The following is a 19,691-nucleotide window of genomic DNA, read 5'->3' as shown; positions in this document are numbered from 1 at the left end:
TTATGACATGAATAGTAAAAGCTCTGTTCTGTTGAAGTGTACCATGACTGTGTAACAGTTAGCCAGCAAGTCCAATACCAAAACCCTGAAAATAAGGCTGCTAATTGTAATCCAGCTGTCTTTAGTTTTGTCATATGCATCTGTGCAGGTTTGACAAAATATTCACAGTGCAAATGACATACAAGTACACACACAGTCACCTTTCTCAAACTATGCCTGAAAATGAAAGTCATGTTTATTGATGGCTTGGGTTTCAAACTCTTTCAGAATTAAATGTTGTTTTTTGCTTTCATTTTTTAAATTATAAGGGTCCTAAAAAGTGGACATTTTTGAATATCACAGCTATAGCCATGTGGAAAGGAATACAAGGGACTTGATGTAACAGAGAGGAAAGGACACATCCAAGCCAAGTTTACCAAATGTATACCTGTGGGCCTGCCTGTAACCACAGGATGATTTGGGTGTTATGGGAAATCGGTGACAAACCTCTGGAATAAAATAGTTTTGTGTTACACTCAATCTAATTGGAAATGTTTTACCTGTAGAAGTCAATTCTCAATACGTTTCAGGGGCACCAAATTCTGGAATATTTATTCCAATGTGGTGAAAAACTGTTTATCTTTAAAATGTTATAAAGGATGCTTGAAAAAACTTTTAACCACTATTACTTAACTATACTCATCATGCTCAACCACATATTCATAAACAGGTGTCTATACACATCATATTCATATTTTGCACTTTTGAATTCTGTCGATGTAATAACTGTACTTATATTAATTGTTAACTTTGTATATTCGTATGTAATTTTATTTTTAGTATCAACTATTGTCTTTATATGTGTCCATTTAGTATTTTTTTTATTAATTTTTGATATTAGAACATTAATTGGGTTGAGGCTTCAAATAAGCTCTCTGAGTTTCTGCCTCTTCCTGCACAGTATATTATTTATCTTTGCCCTTTTTTTGTGTATTTTTTTTCTAATTATGCAAATAAATAAACATAAATATAAACTGTGACGCCAATGGATTTAAATCGATATAACAAAAACATACTGGACATGTGCGCAAAATGTACAGAAACTAGAGGAACCCTGTTTCATTGTATTTGGCAATGCAGGAAAATAAAAACTTTTTGGGAAGAGGTAAGAATTACAATCGAGAAGATTATTTCAAAACAAATTGTACTCGACCCGAAGCTTTTTCTGTTGGGCTTATATCCTGAGATACATAATTACAGCAAGAGTGATCAAACATTTATAGACCTGGGCTTGCTTTACGCTAAAAAATGTATTGCAATGTTATGGAAACATATTCAAATACCAAGTACTGCTCAATGGATAAGACAGATGTTGTCAAGCCTTCCACTAGAAAGCATAACTTACATATTAAAGAGTAAACAGCATATTTTTGAGAACATATGGAAGCCTTTCATTAATTATGTCAAGGATTTAGATTTAATAGATGATCAAGTGAATGACTAAATTATGTGGACACTGCAGTTTCAAAGCATGTTGAATCTTTCTTTTTTTCACTAGGTGCTTTTCACATTCTGTATTTAATGCATTTATTTACTCCAATTTGTATAGATTACCATTTATTGTAACAGGAGAAGTGTTCTTGTATTATTATTATTATTATTATTATTATTATTATTATTATTATTATTACTATTTTTTTTTGGGGGGGGGGGGGGGGGTTGTTATGTTATGTCTTGTTTTTTTTTTAACTTATTTGTGATGTGTAAACGCAGCAGTTGTATGTCTTGCTATATAATATGTGAATGTAAAAAGCTGTAATTCATGCTGCTAAAAACTAAATAAAAATATTGTGGAAAAAAACAACAACCATAAACTGTAAAATGTGCCTTTTAGCTTCTTCTGCAATGAGACTGCTTATGAGTGAAATTCATTATGAGAGTAGAGTTAACTACCTAAGCTGAAGCATGATGTGAAGATATGTGAGGAAAATACTAGTGATGTTTGGACATCACATTTCCTCTGAGTGTAGCAGAGTAGTGTAGTAGTGTGTGATGGTACTCTGTATCCCAGCATCCACTGCGACCCCGCCCCTGCTTATCTCCCTGACGGGCAAAGCAGAGGGGAGGCCTCTTTGCGTCCAGCCACACACAAACTTGAGCACTTTATACAAACACTGTGGTAAGTTCACGAGTAAGTCATGTAATTGTCGAGGGAGATGTTAAAATGAGAAAACGTCACGTGTTTACAGTTAAAACAACCCTGGTAAAAATCCAGGTTAGCCTACCTTCTGCATCAAGCCGCCTCGGTAGCTCTGCTCTCCGGTGAAAAAACCTCTGATGGAGGACTTTGTAGTTTCCACTGTTAACCAGACGACACCGGAGACTAGTGTTGCTGAAGCTGAGACATGTGTGGAGTGACTTGGGTGTGATGTACTCTCCATAAATATGTTAATAATGTATTAGATTCAGATGAGCCTCATGGCTAACGTTACCGAACTTCGCATTTGAGAGACTGCCCTCCTTTGCTAGCTTCAACTAAGTCAGCAAACCAGTTCTGGTAACGTTAGCTGACTTCATGTTACCTTCATAGTTATCAGGTTAAACCGACTAACTTAAGCCTTTCACATCGTATGCTTTGGTTTTCTACCATGCTGTTTTGACAGGTCACTGTGGATTGTATCTCTCTCATGTGTATCACCATGTCCTGTAATCGGCTTTAAGTTATTTCTGTCTGTGCACTGAGTCAGTATTGTGGTTATCTAAGTCAACATAGTGGACGATCTTTGGTGCCGAACCGTCTCAGCAGTAATACTGGAGCTCCAACTCAGGATATGTCAGGGCTTTGGAAAGTTGCATGTCTTACGATACCGTTAAAAATCCTCTCATCAGCAACATAAGATAAGATAAGATATTACTTAATTGATCCCCGGGGGGGAAATTCAGTTGTTGCAGCAACCCAGACATAAGTACAATCAAGAAAAAATTCAAATTAGTGAAATAAAATAAGTATAAATAAAGATAGAATACAATTTAGATATATATTTAATGTTACAAACGGTGTAAATAGGGGTAATTACAGGCAGTATTAAAAATGTTTCAGTAGTAACAGCAGTGGCGATTATGGGGAGGGGCCAACAGGGGCCAGTGCCCCTGTAAAACTGAACCTGGACCCCCCTGTGCCCCCCCCTCCACACCAAACAAATATTGTATTGTACAATAAAAAAGCTTTAGTATCACACCGATGTTACAGGCAGAACACATGCATGTGGCACTTGATTCCAGTCCCTTAGAGTGCTAAGGGACTCATGTTGAGTGTAAACAGCCAAACAGCTGCTGTCAGTCTGGATTTTGATCTGGTACACAGTAGTATATATGTCTAGTATATAGGGATGCACTGATGTTTTGCCAGTTTGTCCTCAGCCGGTCTTCGCCCTTCTCAGTTTCTTTTGTCAGGGTTGAATGTGTCCCTCTGAAAACACCCTTGGCCCCAGCCTGCCCCCCCAGTAAAATTGGTCTAGAACTGCCACTGTGTAACAGGTTGACATGGTGTGATTATAGTTGGTAATGACAGATTAAGCAATATAATAAATAAATTATGGGGATGTAATATGGCCGTGAGTTGTAGTAAACAATAATAATGTAATATAACATCATAGAATATAGCAAGATAATTATATAATATAATATAATATAATATAATATAATATAATATGCATTATAATGCCAGCAGCAGTCAAGAAAGTCAGTTCTGGATGAGATGATGGAGTGTGACAGACAATGCAGGGATCATATGGATCTGTTCATTGGGGGGGTTCAGTGGTCAGCGTGGTGCAGTCTGTGGCCTCCATTACTGTTTAACAGTCTGATGGCGGTGGGCACAAAGGAGCACCTGAAGCGTTCAGTCTGGCACCGCATGGTGGGATGATGCGTTGACTGAACAAGCTGCCCATCAGCCACAGCTCATCACAGAGAGGGTGAGAGGGGTTGTCCAGGATGGCTCGCAGTTTGTCCATCAACCTCCTTTCAGCCACTGACTCCAGACTGTCCTGGAGACATGAGTGGGAAATTAAATCTGAGATGCGTAGGCCGTTATTTATGCAGTCTAGGGGTATGACATGCTGCCATTGCCCTGGTTAATTGATATATTTGTTTAGTTTTGCAACTCATTGGATAAAAGTTATGATCATCTGATGTTGAGTCCAGATCTAAAGAAAGAAACTGGTTGTTGTAAAGGGAAAAACAGAAAATAAAATGTAAGGATGAATGTCAACTTAGGGTTTCCATAACTTCTGATAAAACAATTGATAAGTTTAAATGAAAATAATCAGTATTTGAGTCTGTTTATTAAACACATTTTTGTTGCTCTCTGTTTCAGGCCACTTGACATTTGCAATGGAGCCATCAGAAAGTACTAAAACATCTTCATCAAGCAACCACCACCAAAACTCAACAGGTGGTGGTGGCTGCCAATGGGAGGTCACTGATAAGGCCCGACTGTGCCGCTTCCTCTGCTATGGGTCAGAGGGAGACATATACACAGCTAGAGAGGAGGGGCAGCTCAGCATGGAGAGCGCCGGAGCTCTTCTCTCTTTGCTCCAGGAGGGACGTGGAGCTGAGGTGGTGGAGGAGATCAAAAGGTTCAGTCAGGATGGATGTGCTGTCAGACCGGGCCCCCATTTTTTCGCCTTGGCTTTGTGCTCCCAACACTCTGAGCTGAAGACGAGGCAGGCGGCGTTCAAAGCGGTGAAGGAAGTTTGTCGGGACCCCGCTCACCTGTTCTCTTTCATCCAGAACAAGAAGGAATTGAGGGACGGTATGAAGTGTGGGATTTGGGGACGTGCCCTGAGGAAAGCGGTGTCTGACTGGTACAATGAACAGGATGCTATGAGTCTGGCTGCGGCTGTGACCAGATGTAAACAGAGAGAGGGATGGACACACCAGGATCTGTTCAGGCTCTCTCACACCAAACCAGCCAATGAAGGTGAGCTGACACAAATAATAACTTTATTTATATAGCACCTTTAAAAACAAATGTTTACAAAGTGCTTTGACAAAAAAGCATGGTTCCAATAACATAGCAAACATTTCGACAGGGAGGAGGAACTTTAACAATGCAAAACAAAATGCCACAACTGCTAATTAGAAAGTTAAATAGCAATTAGCTGCATGTGTAGGCCTTATAGAGCCTTACTTGAGATCAGACGGACACCATTTGTCTGATTTTGTTAAGTGATTTTAGAGACACCAGGGTCACGAATCATTAAAGAATAAGGGATAAAAAGTCACAAAGGTAAAACTCCAGAAGAATAGCGACACAGTTGAAGTAAAAACCCTCACTGACAGTCTGAGAAATGACATTAAATGATAAAACAAACATGACCACAGTCATTTCAGACGTTTTAATTACAGCTTTACAACTCTGTTATTACCCAACAACATGACACATTTAAATAACAGCCACTCGAGTGTGATGGTTGTGCCATTATGTTCACAGCAATCGCCTTGATCAGCAAATATGTAACAAAAGGATGGAAAGAAGTCCAGGTGGCGTATTCAGACAAGGAGAACTCTGAGGAGGTTGTCAAAGTGCTTTCATATCTGGAAGTGGTGGAGAAGGTGAAGCACAGCTGTGATGAAACCGAGGTAGTCAATTTAATCGAGGAACACAAACTGGAGAGGGAACAGCTGCTGACAGACCACCTGAAGTCCAAACAGGTGAGTGTTTTGCGGAGCCTGAAAGATACACCCATCAGCCATAACACTTCGACCAATTATAGGCAAAGTAAATATCATAAATTATCTTATCAGAGTGGCACCTGAGGGTGGGAAGTAGATGTGTTGGACATATTGAAGCTTTTACCTGCAGGCTAACATCCCTCCTGTTCTGCCCTGTAATATCCAGCCGTGATATTTCAAGTATTGAATCAAGAACAGAACTGTGTGTGTGTGTGTGTGTGTTTAATGAGTTAGCATTACCAACGTATTTATTACCTCTCAAACACTTATCTTATCGATCTTATTGTCATTGACTTTTAATTCCCTCCAGAGCTCCAAGGAAAAAATATTATGAAAAATGGTGTTAGCAAGTTGTTGTTCTTTGCACCACTTTAGCACAAATCTAATAAAGGGACATTTCTGTTTTTTATTTTTAAGGTATGGAGGGCTTTGTTGAAGGAAATGCCTCTCCAGTCACTGCTAAGGATCTTGGGTAAAATGACATCAAACAAAATTCTTGAACCAGGTGGTTCAGAAACACAAGCTGTGTGTGACAGAATCCAGAGTGAGATGGCTCTAAAGAAGGTACAAACCATCTCAACAATCAACGAAAGTGCACTGTTTTTTTTCTTCTTCAAAACTTAGTGTTTTTTTTATCACAGGCGCAGATCCATCCTTTCAGCATACTTTTGGCTACTGAAAACTACAAAAGAGGCCAAGGTTATCAGGGTAAAACAAAGTGGGAACCAGACAGCAGCATCCTCAAAGCAATGGACTCTGCTTTTTACAAAAGTTTTATGGTCCGTTATGTTTATTTTTTTATTCTAACTGTATTTGTTAACTCTCGGCCACTAAGCATATTTAACACTTAACATACTGTCTATACTTTTGTTCTCAGAACGTTGAGCCTGTGGGTAAACGTTTCGTTGTGGCAGTCGACGTGAGCACATCATTGAGCAGCATTGTCCCCGGCACGTCAATCAGCACTGCTGTCGCTGCTGCAGCTATTACTATGGTAAGATCATACTTAAGATAGATATCCACTCCGTATGGGTGATGATTGTTTCAACTGGAACATGCAATGGGTTCCTGCAAAATTAATCAGAGAGACATTACAATGACGATCCTGGTAGTCACAGAGTACACATCCCGGTTTCTTGTGCAGATTTTTGCAAGGACAGAGGCAGACCTAGATGTGCTGGCCTACTCTGAAGGAGCTGTAGTTCCATGCTCCATCTCTGCTGACACAACTCTGTCGGAGGCAACAATTGAGCTGGTTAAGGTGAGGCATGCCACAGCATCAAAGAGACAGATATCAGCTACACTTTGCGTCAGAATACCGTTTGTTTGTATATATATCTAGAATAAACAAATATTACCATGATCACAAACTGATCAGCAGTGTAATGGTAAGCCAGCATAACTCTTGCATCCTCCCTGTGCTCACTTTTAAACTCTTTCTGATCGTTCCATCCCACTCTGCATTAAAGATACCAAGTGGGAGCACGGACTGCACTCTGCCCATCTCATGGGCCACAGAGAACGGGAAAGCGATAGATGTTTTCATCATTCTGACCAACAACCCATTGTGGATGTTTACTGCCAGCCCTGTGGAGACTTTAAAGGAACATAGACAAGTAGGTGTCTTTACTTATGTCTGCCTTGAGAGGGGATTTAATTGCATAACAACTTTCTTGGATACTATAATTAATGTAAGACTTATACTGCTATTGACAATACAGTACCATTTGTCTATTATAAACTCCAAAAGATTCCCATCAAAACAAGCAGCTCACTTTAACAAGTGACATACTGAGCTCTGCATGCTTTCTTATTAGTAAAAGGAATTAATGGACAATTTAAAACATGTTTAAGAAAACATGCAACTGATTTTCTACTAAATAAACAACTTTAACATGTTTTTTTCTACAGAACTTAGGAGTTAATTCTAAGATGGTGATGTGTGGGCTGACTTCGATTGGACACGCCATCGTGGACACAGAAGACAGAGGTTTAATGAGCATCTGTGGCTTCGACCTCGGAGCTCTGTGCGTCATTCGTAACTTAGCCCAGGATCTGTTCTGACACAGTGTTGGGACTGTCTCTGAGTCATGACTATAGAGTACAAAAACTAAGGCACAACGTGGACCAAGCTGGCTCACTAAGTATGTAGAGTGCCCTTAAACAGCACTAATCCAAAAGACGTTGACATTTACAATTCCAATTTCTCCTTTTGTATTATGTCACTCACAGGTCAATTGACTAAGTGTCCAGCGGGCTGGACAGCACTCTGGAGAAATGATGTGCTTTTATTTTATTCTGAAACATGAAAGAAAGTTTGAAGACGTGACATGTCAGTGCATGTCAGGTGTTTCAATGCAAACAGCTGTATGATCGGCTGTTATATACTCTGATGGTTCTTGGTAAGACACTGACCCTTTTGACAATAAACTCCTCTCATTTAAAAATAACATGCTGGCCAATGGAACAAGAGGAACAATATAAGGGTCTGAATGTTGGAGGTGGGAACGACTGTAGGTTTATTTCAAGGAGAATTACAGTAGTTTGTAATATGTATACATGGTATGATTTTAGCATGTTTGATGTGATGGTAGAGGTGTTTTTCATTTGAAAGCCTGTCCCTCTATTTTATGTAGCAATATTATAAAGGGTTAACAGACATACTCTACTGAGGAATTGAAACAAAGCACCAAAAGCAGAGAAAATGCACTGTGTTCTACCGTCTTTGGAATCACATTTGTTGATTTATTTGATCAAAAATACTTTAATATTATTTTGAATGTTTCCAAATAAATTCACACAAGTCTTGCCTTAAATCCAGATTTGATTTTTAGTTGCTGTGTTAACATTTCTTTCCCCAAGCCAAATTGATTTTAAATGTCGGTTCTGCTTTCATCAAACTTCTAATACAGAAGTATTAGAACACAAGAAAAAACCCTTGGTGCTCTTAAATGTCATGATATCTTGTTTTTGGAATATTTGGGCTATTTTGGAAATGTGTTAGTCAGCTTACTGCAAGTTGGATGAATAGACTTGGTGTCATACTTAGTCTGAATTGTGTGCATTACATTTGTATTTTACTGTATCATAATGTCCAGGAAGGAGCAAATCGTAGCTATGTAACAACAGTTTATTCAGACTGAAACTGTTAGCACAGTCATGTGTCTGTTTGTTTTATGTAAGATTGTTCATTATGCAAAAACTAACCAATAATTGCCACCTTTCCAGAATTAAATAAATTGAATGTAATTTTGTAATATGTGTAGACATCAAAAGTAGAATGCTTTCTATTCCCTTAGACACAGAATATACACACGCTGCATTCAGAGTTTAGGGGCCAATTTAGTGAAAAGGCAAACAAACAATTACAGTGGTGCTTCTTGTTTTAGCCCACAGCATTCACTAATCAATCATTCTGGTCTAATTCACTTCTTATGAAGACAGATTTCTGACCATATTACTGTGAAGAAGTTTTTCCACTGATGCAGATACTGTCACATTCAATGTTAAGACAGTGTCCAGTGTCTCTTGGTCGAAGGTCAAAACACTATCATTTTTGTGTAAGATATTCATTGATACATTTGTTGTTGAAAGTCTGACACGAAAGGTAATTATGAAGTATGGTATGTCACAAGTGTTTTACCACCATGATTAACTTCTTTTCCCTTGTCTTGTCTGTTGTATCCACTTGTTTAACATCCAAGTACTTCACTGTAGTGGCAATGTAAATCCCCAGTAAACACTTTGCTGCTTTTTAAATAACACTGTTTGTCGCCTTTATTATTTGCTGAAAGTGAACATTACTATTTCCTGGTTGAATTTGGAGGTGTTCTTGAGCAAGGCATTTAAAGCTGCTGTTGGTAGTCACAGAGTAAACGTCTGTTCAGAGAGAGGGACTTCGAATGTCAACACTATCCCTCCAAACCAGATTTCCTCTTAGCCCCCCAACACAGATTGGCGTGTGCAGTCTTGATAGTGCCGGACTCATAACCAATTGGAGGACGTAGTAGGGGCCGCCCCTTAACCAATCAGCACAGAGGATTGGAGATTAGCTATGATTGGTCCGTCATAACGGGAACGAGGGGAATAATAATATTGCTTGATACAAAGGCATTGGAAAATGCAGAGATCTCGCAATAGTCTCAAATGACTTCACTTACCAATGAGTACAGATGGGAATTATAACCTTTTCTCCAAACCCAGCAGAAAAATAGTAATGTTTATTACACCATTCCTACCAACAGCAGCTTTAACTCTAACAATGTAGTCCTGCCTCAGTATCTTATTTTAAATCACAGATGAAAACATATTTTTATTGAAAGGCCTTGTAATGTGATTTTATCCACGATTCTACATTTATTTTTAATCTATTCTTATTCACTCATCGTTTTATTGTTTTACTGATTTTAATCGTTTTATTGCTTTAATTGCTTTTAGTAGTTTCTCTATTAGCTGTTCCTCTTAAATTGTCTTGCCAGCCCATATACCCACCCCCGCTTTGTTCCTTTTATTGTGGGGTTTTTATGATGTTAAGCACTTTGTAACGTCTGTTTTGATAAGTGCTTTATAGATGAACTTTATATTATTATTATTATTATTATTATTATTATTATTATTATTATTATTATTATTATTATTATTATAATGGCAAGAAACAAACTTCTGGTTTTAAATTGTTTATGAAGGTCAAATAATTCATTGGACCTAGCGAATATGTAAAAAAACAAACAAAAAAAACCCAGCTTTATCAGACGCACGACCAAGAAGAATCATACACATTTGTTGAAATTTATGGTAGTATAAATAAAGTTTGTTTCCGATCAGGCGTCCGGCGAGGCCACCTCGTGTTGATATCTGGGGGCCTTGGTAACACACTACATCAAGACAAGTGAAGATGGCGGATGTGTTGAGTGTTCTCCGTCAGTATAACATCCAGAAAAAAGAAATCGTCGCTAAAGGAGATGAAGTAATATTTGGAGAGTTCTCCTGGCCGAAAAATGTCAAGACCAACTACATCATCTGGGGGTATGTCGGTGCTAAACTGCCTTTAAACGCTGCTGTAGGCCCCCCGCTGGAGCTCATCGGTTCCTTGTGGTGCTCGTTAGCCATGCTAAGATGCTAACCTTACTACTCTCTTCAAACTTGAACCACTCTACACTCACTTTGGCGTGAGACTCCATTGCTGTGTCCTAAACTTAAGAGTGTCTTTTTGCAACCATTATGTGTGTCCATTATTTATTGTCCAAAACTTAAAATGTATGCATGAGCAATAAAAGCTGAACTTGTAGTAGTAATGTGATGCTAACTTGTTAACGGCGCTAGCTTGTGTTCAGTTGGAGTTAGGACCTAAAGTGGAGCGGCTCGTGGTTTTAGTTTATCTTCAGTAATTCCTCCAAGTAGCTTTTCTTGCTCTGCCAAAAGCAAACTTTGCTTTGGTAAGGCGGGGAATGTAGTAGCACAGGGACAAGTTGATTAAGATTCAAGGTTCAAGAAAGCTTTACGCAAGTGAGCTCGCACACACAAGGAATTTGACAACAAGACAGGAAGGACACAACAAGACAGTAAATACAATGAATATATAAACCTAAACAAAAATCCCAAAGTTCTAAATCCAAATGAAAAATACTATCTGTACAAAGAAAGGTATAGAAGTACTTTTAAAGACATGAATAAGTTAAATTAGCCTGAGCCAGAGTGCACATGTAGTAGATGAATATAATGATAAAATGTGTTATGGGATTAACTACAATATTGCACATGGTTATGAGGTAGTGCACCGGAAATCAAAGTATTGCACATGTATTTGATCAGTATTTGATGATAGTTCCTTGTTTATGACACTTCCAGAAGTACTTCATGAAATGTAACTACGTTTATTTTAAATTGCAGCAACTTAAATTAGCTTGAATCTACTGCTTTTAACAGTGAGTGTGTCTATTAGTCCTGCAGAGGTTGCAAAAAAAAAAAAAAAAACAAACCTTGGAGTTTCAGTGATTTATATTGATTTTTTTTTTGTCTGTGTGTCTACCTTCAGTACTGGTAAAGAGGGCCAGCCCAAAGAGTACTACACTTTGGACTCTATCTTGTTCTTGCTCAACAATGTGCATCTCCCGCATCCATCCTATGTTCGAAGAGCGGCAGTAAGTATCCAGGATTAACTGTCATGGTGCCCTAACCTGTCAGTGCTGTTTTTTATTAGAATAATCCCAAATTTTATTCACACGATTGTTTTAAATATGCCTTTGAGGTGTTTTTGATATGACTTTGTGTTGTTTATAGACAGAGAACATCCCTGTTGTCAGAAGACCTGATCGAAAAGGCTTGCTGTCATATCTCAACGGCGAGAGTTGTAAGTAATACTATGAAGACCTATTATTATTGTACTTAGATGATGTTTAGACTTTGTGTCCTTATTCAGTGTATTTAAGACTATTTGAACAAGTATGACAGTACATTTCAATGTTGAAACAATACGAGACAAGCCTAGCTTTGATTGATCTAATTTGTACAATTTAGGGATGTAAATTTCAATTATTTTCCGTGATTGATCTTTAGAAATGTTAACGATCAATTATCCATGAATCACTATGAAAACGTAAACATTTTCCATGTCAAAAACAATGCCAAATTTGTTTTTCCCCCAGAATCCAATTTTCTTTCAACAATGTATATAACTGACAGCACTGAATAGCTACGGATCGTATTGAGGTGTTCAAAATGTTAAACACGCTGAATATCAACATGTGGAGCAGGTTCATAATCTCAGCGGACATACAGTCATAAAAGTGAAGGCTCAGACTTCAACAAACGAACCGAACAGAAACATATTTCAGACTCACAATGTCCAGTTTTCTGTCTACTCATTCTTGTTGAGAAAAATAAACATGTGAACACGGTCATGTGCCAGCCGGGAGATAACCGGGTCATAATCAGTTGGGCGGCGGGGAAAAAAAGCGCTTAGTCAGCTGATTCACATTGAAACATGCTTTAAACTTATTAAAACACCTCCCTGATAGCTGAAAGTATGAGACTACCTGATGTTCCACGTGATATGAAATCGAAACAAAAAAATGTATTAGAGTAAGTTCATTAATAGATGCTCGATGGATTGTTGACATCCCTAGTACAATGCAATTTTGTAATTTTGTCTTTTCACAGCTACATCGACGAGCATCGATAGAAGTGCACCTATAGAAATAGGTTTGCAAAGGCCAACGCAAGGTAAGTTCACACCATGCTTCTTACTTGAAGTTTTGGCTAGTTTTATTTATCATTAGCGTAGTAGTTGTAAATTAAAACTGCTGCAAGAAGTAGATACATTGCATGATGTAAACAACAGAACTTCTATAAAAGGAGCAGTTCTCTTTTAGTCAAGTTGTTACAGAACCAAAACTTGACAAACTGGAATAATACACATCTTCTGCTTTTATAGTGAAAAGAGCAGCTGATGAAGTCTCCTCTGAAGCCAAAAAACCGAGGATTGAGGTAAACTGGCATTATATCTCTCCCTCTAACAGTTGCTTTCTGTAACATAAAACTCTGGAGCATTTGCTCCATTAACTCCTTTTCTCAAGCAAGAACATATTCAGAATACAGAGATGCTACCAAGAGCCATACACACACCCATTCTTAAAAGCCCACCTTCACAGTAGAAATAATGTGTTTATAGCCTGGTACTAAAAATAGTTTTGGTAAGAAGAGCTTAATTCTGTATCAGTACACATGATGGTATTTATTTTATCACAAATTTTTAATTAAATTTAATTTATGCAATTTATGCATAATTAGGGGCACGCCTGACTTGACTGAGACGTAGTCACACTGTAGCTCTTAGCAGGGAGGCTTAAGGCTCGCCTCAACTCCACCTCTTTGCCTGGAGTCGGGTCGACCAAAAGTTAGTTTGAGTCAGCATTTCCACCATAAGGATCGTGTCATGGGCCTCATGACAGCGCTTCAAAAACTAATGGGTGACATTGTGGAGACGCATGTACACTATATTACCAAAAGTATTCGCTCACCCATCCAAATGATCAGAATCAGGTGTCCTAATCACTTGGCCTGGCCACAGGTGTATAAAATCAAGCACCTAGGCATGCAGACTGTTTTTACAAACATTTGTGAAAGAATTGGCCGCTCTCAGGAGCTCAGTGAATTCCAGCGTGGAACTGTCATAGGATGCCACCTATGCAACAAATCCAGTCGTGAAATTTCCTCGCTCCTAAATATTCCACAGTCAACTGTCAGCTTTATTATAAGAGAATGGAAGAGTTTGGGAACAACAGCAACTCAGCCACAAAGTGGTAGGCCATGTAAACTGACGGAGAGGGGTCAGCGGATGCTGAGGCGCATAGTGCAAAGAGGTCGCCGACTTTCTGCACAGTCAATTGCTACAGAGCTCCAAACTTCATGTGGCCTTCAGATTAGCCCAAGTACAGTACGCAGAGAGTTTCATGGAATGGGTTTCCATGGCCGAGCAGTTGCATCCAAGCCATACATCACCAAGTGCAATGCAAAGCATCGGATGCAGTGGTGTAAAGCACGCCGCCACTGGACCATAGAGCAGTGGAGACGCGTTCTCTGGAGTGATGAATCCCGCTTTTCCATCTGGCAATCTGATGGACGAGTCTGGGTTTGGAGGTTGCCAGGAGAACGGTACATTTCGGACTGCATTGTGCCAAGTGTGAAATTTGGTGGAGGAGGAATTATGGTGTGGGGTTGTTTTTCAGGAGCTGGGCTTGGCCCCTTAGTTCCAGTGAAAGGAACTTTGAATGCCTCAGGATTGGTGAGGATAGTGTGACCTCACCAATGCGCTTTTGGAAGAATGGTCAAAAATTCCTATAAACACACTCCTCAACCTTGTGGACAGCCTTCCCAGAAGAGTTGAAGCTGTAATAGCTGCAAAAGGTGGACCGACATCATATTGAACCCTATGGGTTAGGAATGGGATGGCACTTAAGTTCATTAGAGTCAAGGCAGGTGAGCAATTACTTTTGGTAATATAGTGTATGTGCATGTATTATACAGTCTATAGATTCTACCATTGACAGGTGTTTTGTTGATTATTGGCAAAGTGGAATAATCATTGTTTACAATAGTCAACAAATTAAAAAGTTAGCAAGGAACAGGAGAAAGTGATAACCTTAATTTTATAAAATCAGATGGAAACATTTAATGTTCAAACTTCAGCATTTTTTAGGATAGTTGGTCAATTTAATAGATATTGCACTAACAGAATTTTCCCTGTGAAATATTTAATTTTCCATTTATAATATAATAACAACAATCATAATATATTTTATGTTTGCAGAAATGTAGGATATGGACATGACCAGTTCCATCACATGCACGTACTGAACAGTGGTTGAATAGTAAAACAAAATGGTTAAAGTTTAAGTCAAATGGGCGCTCATAAATTGACTGTGTTTATCTCCAGATCAAATCACAAAATACCAAACAGTCACAAAGTGCAGTCAACTTTTCACAGTTTTCTTTACAGATAGCTGTCAAACACAAATAAATACAGTGTATCCTAAGATAACATATATACTATGTCAGGACTAATCCTGAAGGAGAAGGGTATATAGGGTTTTACAGTATAGCAAATTCTCATTGAACACAGACATAACCTTTTGTGCACTAGTACTACCTTTAGTGAGACTCTGCTACAATAGATGTAAACTCAACTCAGCATATTGTTTTGCCCACCTGCCATTGTGGCTGGTGGATTCCAAAATCTACCAGCCACTATTCTTTTTTTTTTCAGCTACTGTACTGGCTTGTTAGAAATAGTTCAATCAATATTTCAACTTCTAAAGGAAGTACTGACATGCTCTTTGCTCGTCTCACAAACAGAAAAAATATGTTTTTTATCTTTTGAGTTTATTAGTTTGAGGCTGGTTATTTCCTCCATTGCAGCCATGTTCTCCAAGGCTGATTAAGCTGCATCTAAACCTTGACTGAAGCAAGAGAGTCATTGATTTGAAATGCTGTCAGCCTGTATGAGAAGAGGCATTATAGGCATATTAGTTGCTGCAGGAACCTCTAACATTTTGTGATCACTCTTAAAATGCATGTTTGCACAAAACACGTGGAACCCCCTACCAACAAATCTGTGATATGATTGCATATTGCTTTAATAGTGCTGAATATGTGTGGTTGAAAGTTTAGTTTTAGTGTGCTGTTAGTATTTTCAAGCGTCACCTTTAATTTCACATTTACCTTGACTTATTTAATGTAAATAAAACGTAAAGGAACATTTTACACACACAGAGGAGGAGGTGCTCTTTGGTCCATCTGGCTCTGCTTTGTTTTCTGCTGTCTGTCATCGTCTATCACAAATTACTCTGTTCAGTAATTTTATTTACTAGCCACTGTTGCAGGTGGCTCATTTACACCCCTAACTCTAATAAATTCCGCATCTACATGAGAAATAACAGGCGTATAAAATTGCAGCTGTAGTTTATTAACATTGTGTTGATTGTTTTTCTCTCAAGGATGAGGAGCGAGTGCGTCTGGATAAGGAGCGTCTGGCTGCCCGTCTGGAGGGCCACAAGGAGGGAATCGTGCAGACTGACCAGATCAGGTATGAACTTTCACAGCTTCATTTGTATGTAATGTGCATTCTGGACATTAATAATAATAATAATAATAATAATACATTTTATATAGAAGTGCCTTTCTAAACACTCAAGCTCACTTTACAGAAAGAGTAAAACACAATAAATAAAAACACTGTGATAAAATAAATAAAAACAAGCAGAGTTACACCAAGTTAAAATGAGGCAGAAAAGTTAGACAGCGAATGCAATTTGAAACAGATGAGTTTTGATTGGATTTGAACAGGGGTAGCGAGTCAGAGTTTTGGATGTTTGGTGGGAGTGAGTTCCAGAGTTGGGCAGCAAAGCGACTGAAAGCTCTGCTCCCCATGGTGCTGAGATGGGCAGGGGGCACAGAGAGGTGGAGGGAGGAGGAAGACCTGAGGAAGCAAAGGGGGTTACAATGTGGAGGAGATCAGACAGATACAGGGGGGCGAGGTTGTGAATGGGCTTGAATGTGTACAGGAGGATTTTGAAGTTGATTCTGAGTTTGACCGGGAACCAGTGGAGCTGCTGGAGGACGGGGGTGATGTGGTGAAAGGAGGAGGTTCTGGTAATGATACATTAGGAAGTAATAACCTAGGGAAATGTAATGGGAATAATTTTAAGTTAACAAAACAAGTCGTGTAGATTATCTCTGTGTCATTAAGGAGAAATGTTTCCAGAATCCATCTTTAAAGACACAGAGACACTTTGCAGGTTTAGAGCAAACCTTGAGTCTCTTTATTATTATTATTAAATTCATAATTTAAATATTTCAGCCTCTCAGAGCAACATGCGGTTCCGGTGATCACAGCTCTTCTTCTCCCCCTTCAGATCTCTGTCTGAAGCCATGTCCGTGGAGAAGATTGCAGCCATCAAAGCCAAAATCATGGCCAAGAAACGTTCCACCATCAAAACAGATCTGGATGACGACATCACCCTGAAGCAGAGAAGCTTTGTGGACGCTGAGGTGGATGTCACCAGAGACATTGTCAGCAGAGAGAGGGTGTGGAGAACTAGGACCACCATTCTGCAGAGTACTGGAAAGGTCAGAATCCAGTTGAGGCTTGTGATAACCAATCACGCTGTTGGTTAAAATATGCCTGTGTTGGATTAGGATGAAAATTATGGCCTAGGCTCTGCACACTGATTCAAAACTTGAGCTTTATTTCTGCTCTGAAGCAGGTCGTCCTACAACTTGAATGGAAACAAGCTCTTGTTTTAACCCGTGTGGAGGATAACATATATTTTTTTACCTCCTCAAAAAACACTATTATCAACTTCAACGTTCGTAACCGTAAATTTTGGTCCGTGCCATTTCAGCATTTTCAGCCTTTGTCTTAATTTTTTTTTGTAAGAATATTTTTTATATTTATTTTTACAATATCATTTTATACAGTTCACATTGACAAATAGAAGCAATCATATTTTTCCATATTCTTATAATAACATAACAGCGGCCTAAAAGAACATACAATCATAGTAATAATAATGAATATTATTTAGCTGATTTTGTACATAATAATGGGCAGCAAAAAAAAAATGTAAAATCAAGACTCATGTTAGAGGGTAAAAATAAATATAAAGAAAACTCAAGTCATTAAATAACAGAGTAAAACAGGTAGAACACACAGCCATCAGTGTTACAGGGTTATTCTTAATCTCTTATCCCACACCAACATTTTCCCCCAGACCCCTTAAATGTCTTTGTCTTAATTTTTAAGTTGGAAACATGGCTGTCATTTGGGACTTTAGATTTTAGGAAATGAGCAGTAGTGTGAACAAGGCTTTCAAACATCTCTCAAAACAAATGTTGCCCCACTAACTTGATTTGTGTTGTGCTTGATTACATTTAACTGTCGATACTTGTACTAATTCTATATAGCCAAACCTGGTTAGCATTCTGAAAAAAATGGCCTCTAGGTAAGGAGTTAAACTTCCAGAAAGTTCCAAAAAATGCTCTGGAGTTCATAAAAGGTCGATATTTTAACCACAAGATGGCAGCATTTGTATGATTTTCTTTCAAGATGTTTTTTTTTTGCCTTATATATGACATTTATTTTAGGGATATCCCCTCCAACCGTCTTACTTTAAAGGGGGTTCTTACACAAATATACAGGCAATAATATTCACATAAACACAAAGTTACCCCAACCTCACCACTGCCGCCCCCCAGAGATGAAGATATTCATACAGTAAAAATACTTTTAATAAACCTAGATGTACACCTACCCTAAATAATTGGGTTGCTGGTGTAATAATTCATAATCAGCAAACAACGGCATCCATGGTCCAATTTGTGCTTTAAAATGGCAGGATTTCTGGTTTTGAGTATACATTAAACTTTCTCTGAATTGGCCCTGCTTATGTGTGCCAAATTTAAAATGAGCGTACATATTTTTCATGAAACAAAAAACTACTAAAGTTTATATATCTGATTTGTTTGATTTGCACTGTTTGCAATTGCATATTGAAATGACTCCCCGTTGCGGTTCAAATGGTTGGAAAATCTTCAAAATGTATTTAATAGGGATGTCCCGATCCCAACCTCAACTATTGATCAGTGATCGGCATTTGAGCTGATCGTCTCATCCGATCATTCACGTCAGCTGTGACTGAACACAATTTGCAGCTGAAGGCTAACGCAAGAATGTCATTGAATCTTCAGAGTTTGCTTAACTTTGTATACATAATGAGAAAATAATAAATGGGACATTGATGTAGAACTCAAGCCATGATTTAGATTTTATTGTAGAACTCACATGTGCACCGCCAAACACGGCATAGAAAAAACATGTCACTCCTAAACTGGCGGCTGCCGTTCTCTACACCAGCTGATGCAGATGCTGTATTGTGAATCACGCACTGTCTCGTGAGTCTTCCGTTCAGAGCAGCCTCGGATTTAAGCAGACTGTAATGCATGCAAACCAGTTTTGTAGGTCTCATTTTACAACAATGCTCGCGGGATTAAATTAAATCAAATCAAATGGAATAAACATAAGAAATATTTTTTTATTTTTTTTTAACTACTTATTTTTGTTAAAGCTGGGGTTGGTAATCAGATTTAGATACACATTTTGTTATACTGATTAAAATGATCTTTATGTCCCGATGGCAATCAATACATAATGTGTTCCTAAAAAAGAGTGAAAAAAAGCTACTGTCTACAGCCGGAGTAAACCTGGGCAAACGCCAACCAATCACCTTTTTTGGGTCCCAAAATTTTAAACCATTCAAATCCCGTCCTGCCGTTGTTAGATGGAGTCATGAGGAAATGCTACATTCAAATTCATGCTAGTTTTCCGAGACTACCAACCCCAGCTTTAAAGGAAGAAAAAAAAATTGTGCAACTCAGCTCTCATCTCTTGTGCAACTATTATCTAGGCGAACACAAGTGTA

At 38.5% G+C, this 19,691-nt stretch overlaps 2 protein-coding genes across 2 annotated transcripts in view; both read left to right on the top strand.

Annotated features, from left to right (window-relative positions):
• The first annotated feature begins 1,995 nt into the window (after positions 1–1,995).
• Positions 1,996–9,479, top strand: ro60 (Ro60, Y RNA binding protein). Its single transcript, XM_034702475.1, has 9 exons — positions 1,996–2,158; positions 4,355–4,960; positions 5,474–5,694; positions 6,133–6,279; positions 6,357–6,494; positions 6,593–6,709; positions 6,860–6,976; positions 7,185–7,331; positions 7,627–9,479. Exons 1-9 carry the CDS (start codon positions 2,032–2,034, stop codon positions 7,777–7,779), a joined length of 1,773 nt encoding a protein of 590 aa, XP_034558366.1. The 5' UTR covers positions 1,996–2,031; the 3' UTR covers positions 7,780–9,479.
• Positions 9,480–10,554: 1,075 nt separating this feature from the next.
• The window catches only part of cdc73 (cell division cycle 73, Paf1/RNA polymerase II complex component, homolog (S. cerevisiae)), a 41,900-nt gene continuing 32,763 nt past the window's right edge, over positions 10,555–19,691 (top strand). Inside the window, exons 1-7 of the mRNA XM_034702771.1 lie at positions 10,555–10,740; positions 11,750–11,855; positions 11,995–12,064; positions 12,874–12,936; positions 13,148–13,200; positions 16,209–16,297; positions 17,127–17,340. Coding sequence (XP_034558662.1) covers positions 10,610–10,740; positions 11,750–11,855; positions 11,995–12,064; positions 12,874–12,936; positions 13,148–13,200; positions 16,209–16,297; positions 17,127–17,340 — 726 coding nt within the window. The 5' untranslated portion in view covers positions 10,555–10,609. The remainder of the gene's footprint in view (positions 10,741–11,749; positions 11,856–11,994; positions 12,065–12,873; positions 12,937–13,147; positions 13,201–16,208; positions 16,298–17,126; positions 17,341–19,691) is intronic.

Source organism: Notolabrus celidotus, chromosome 15, assembly GCF_009762535.1.
Source record: "Notolabrus celidotus isolate fNotCel1 chromosome 15, fNotCel1.pri, whole genome shotgun sequence".
Taxonomy (NCBI): domain Eukaryota; kingdom Metazoa; phylum Chordata; class Actinopteri; order Labriformes; family Labridae; genus Notolabrus; species Notolabrus celidotus.
Note: the sequence above shows the minus strand (reverse complement) of the source record. Positions and strands in the feature narration are given on the sequence as shown.